We start from the raw sequence: 3,656 nt of genomic DNA, 5'->3' as shown, positions 1-3,656 counted from the left end.
TTTAGGTAGGATTAGGATTTATTTAATTAAAAATTTCAGCTCAAAATAAATTTACATTATCATTAAATTACGGTGGTCACTTGAGCATTGTTCTCACCAGAAATGCGTTCTGGCGAGTTTAGGGGCACACTTGTCAAATTTTAAAATTATGCAAGGACCATTTTATCAATAACAAAAGTCAAGTACCATTTTGTTAACGCCAAAATTTTTCCGGTATCAATTTAGTATTTACCTCTTATACTTTATATACAAAACCTTAATCTATTTATATATCCATAAGCATATCATATTTTTTTAATTTAATGTCTCTTGAAAAAAAATGTATTTTACTTTTTTTATCTTTCTGATTACTCAAGAATTTAATTAAATTTCTGAATTTAAAATATAATTTGATTTTAACGTATTTTATAAAATTAGCTTCAAATTAAAATGAGCTAAGTACAATAGTCTAATAAAAAAAATTTTCCACTTTCTTAACATTCTTTTTTCATTGAGCATTAGTCAGACAACAAAAAATATAATTATGAATTTTTTTTTTAGATAATCAACTATGATGTGGGAATATAAAAAAATTATCTCCCACAAAAAATATAAATAATTGTGTTTAAAAAATATTAAAGTAAAAAAAAATTATTTATATTAAAAATAAATTCTAATTTTGTTTTAAATTTAAATTTATAATTTAAAAAAATTAATTACATAAATAAAATAAATTTATATTTTTTATTATTTTATCTTAATAATTTATTTAGTTTTTTCAATCTACTAAAAATAATATTCATATTTTAATTTTTAATAATAAAGGAATTGCAAATCAGACCATTTAGCTAACACACCCTTCTTTGCTTTGGTGTTAACTGTTAACTATCAACTCTCAACCAACCTTTGTTTCGATGACGGTGATTGTTTCCACCGTTCAATTCGCTCTTTTGTCTTCCAACCCCTTCTTCTCATCTGATTGGATTTTATTTTACACAAACATGTTGCGTGCAGCATCATTCTCCAGGTTCAGCTTCTCTCTTCATATTGTGCCCTATGTTTTCCCTTTTCGCTGTTCAATGTCAAGCCTTCACTCTCATTCTCAGCTCACATCCCCACGCCATGTTGATGAAGCTGTTGATTCCTTCACTCGCATGCTCTCTATGCGTCGCCCTCCATCCATCATCCAATTCACCAAGATTTTGGGATCTCTTGCCAAGACCAACCATTTCCCCACCGCCATTTCCCTTTTTCAGCAATTGCAAGCCAGGGGAATCGCTCCCAACTTATTTACTTTGAATATCTTAATCAATTGTTGCTGCGGCATGGGTCGTATGAAGCTTGCTTTCTCTGTATTGGCCAAGATTTTCAGGATGGGTTTTCAACCTGATACGATAACATTGAATACACTTATTAAAGGTCTCTGTCTCTGTGGTAATGTTGAAAAAGCACTGCACTTTCATGACACAGTGCTGGCTCATGGATTTCAGTTTAATCAAGTAACTTATGGCATCTTGATTAATGGACTCTGTAAGACTGGACACACATCTGCTGCTATTCAGGTGTTGAGAAAGATCCCACGGTATGGGATTGTTCCTAATGTAGTCATGTACAGTGCAATTATTGATAGCTTGTGCAAGGTTACGCTTGTAAGTGATGCTTTTCATTTATACTCTGAAATGCTTGCTAAGGGAATCTCTCCCAATGTTATCACGTACAACACTCTAACTTATGGATTGTGCCTTGTGGGCCAACTTAAGGAAGCCATTGATTTACTAAATCATATGATGCTGAAAAACATTACTCCAAATGTTCGTACCTATAATACTTTGATTGATGGACTATGTAAGGAGGGAAATATCAAAGATGCTAAGAGTGTGTTGGCTGTGATGACAAAAGATGCTGTGGAACCAACTGTGGTTACTTATAATTGTTTAATGGATGGGTATTGCTTGGTTAACGAATTAAACAAGGCAAAATGTATATTCCACACAATGGCCCAGATAGAGATAGGTATGGCTCCTGATATCCGAAGTTACAATATTATTATTAATGGCTTGTGCAAAAGTAAATTGATGGATGATGCCTTGAATCTCTTTGAAGAGATGCGTCGCAAGAACTTGGTTCCTGACACGGTAACTTACAGTACTCTAATTGATGGCTTGAGAAAATCAAGGAGAATCTCTTGTGCTTCAAAGCTTCTTGTTGAGATGCATAATAAAGGTCAACCTGCTAATATAATCACTTACACTTCCTTGTTGGATGGGATGTTCAATGTCAAACAAGTTGACAAGGCATTTTCGTTATTTAATCAAATGAAAAAGAGTGGCATTGGTCCGAATATATTCACGTATAATATACTTATTCATGGCCTATGCAAAAATGGAAGACTTATAGAAGCAAAAGAGATTTTTCAAGATCTTTCCATTAAAAACTATCATCCAAATGTGAGGACATACACTATTATGATCAGTGGGCTCTGCAAAGAGGGCTTATTTGAAGAAGCATTGGCCCTGATGTCAAAAATGGAAGACAATGGTTGCTTACCAAATGCTGTGACTTTTGAAATCGTTATTCGTGCTTTCTTTGAAAAAGGTGAGAATGACATGGCGGAGAAACTTCTTCGGGAAATGATTGCTAGAGGCTTATTGAACGGATGAATGAAGGTAAGATACATCAACTCAAATTGAAACCACCTCTCTATTGTTGCAGAATATGTATCATAGTTCTGTAAATTCTGTATTTGTTGGGTCAGAGAACTTTGGCAATGCCATAACATCAATACCACTGATCAATATTATGATCAATAGTCTTTCTAGTTTCTAGAGAGGGTCTGTTGAAGATACATTGGCCCTGTTGTCAAAAATGGATCATGATGGTTGCATTCCTGATGCTGTGACTTTTTAAACCATTATTTGAGCTTTGTTTGAAAAAATCGTATGGATTAACAGGAACAATTGAACGTCATGCATTTTAAAAACATAAAGCTTGAAACCAAAAATCAAAAAATGAACTAACATGCATCCCCTTCTAATTGCAGGTGGGCTCTCAACCTTTTAACCGAATTTACAGCTTTTCGGAGAAGATTAGGACATCCTCCCTCCACGATTGCTGTACATTTTTTAGTCCTTTGTTTAGGATAAAATGGAAATGGCCCTTGCCAAGATTTCGTAATTAACAATATCCAAAAGGTGATCATGATTTGTGTTCTACCAAGTGATTGTAGTATGATATTCAGATTTTCCTCATTCATACTACACATCTTGGTAATCAGCATTTGTATATAAGAACATTGAAACTTTAACAAATGAGCTTTTTATATATTCCCTTCCCTCTTTTGAAATTTTGGCCTGATTGGTTTATTTGCATATAACCATACTCAAATGGTATGACTGTATGTATTCAAAATTAGATGTAAAAGTATACGGAACCAACTTTAAATTAACCAACATTAACTGACTTTAGGATTTAGGTTTATAATTTAGGATTTAGGGTTTAGAGGTAATTTAGGATACAGAATAAAGTTAGCTGAAAAAAGTTGGTTCCTGACAATATTCAAATAGAACTTTTTGCATGTATTTCTCTCCTTGTTATGTTGGTACTATTCCATTTTCCGCAGGAGCCAATTATGCGTTTCTCTCCTTGAATCATGATTTTGATCTAACCCTCATGCATTC

At 33.2% G+C, this 3,656-nt stretch overlaps 1 protein-coding gene across 1 annotated transcript; it reads left to right on the top strand.

The window, feature by feature from the left end:
- The first annotated feature begins 820 nt into the window (after positions 1-820).
- On the top strand, positions 821-3,322 carry LOC112720170 (uncharacterized). The gene is made up of 2 exons (XM_025771016.3): positions 821-2,645; positions 3,020-3,322. The coding sequence occupies exon 1, from the start codon at positions 894-896 to the stop codon at positions 2,637-2,639; it is 1,746 nt and encodes a 581-aa protein (XP_025626801.1). The 5' UTR covers positions 821-893; the 3' UTR covers positions 2,640-2,645; positions 3,020-3,322.
- The last annotated feature ends 334 nt before the right edge of the window (positions 3,323-3,656 follow it).

This window comes from Arachis hypogaea, chromosome 11, assembly GCF_003086295.3.
Source record: "Arachis hypogaea cultivar Tifrunner chromosome 11, arahy.Tifrunner.gnm2.J5K5, whole genome shotgun sequence".
Lineage (NCBI taxonomy): Eukaryota > Viridiplantae > Streptophyta > Magnoliopsida > Fabales > Fabaceae > Arachis > Arachis hypogaea.
Note: the sequence above shows the minus strand (reverse complement) of the source record. Positions and strands in the feature narration are given on the sequence as shown.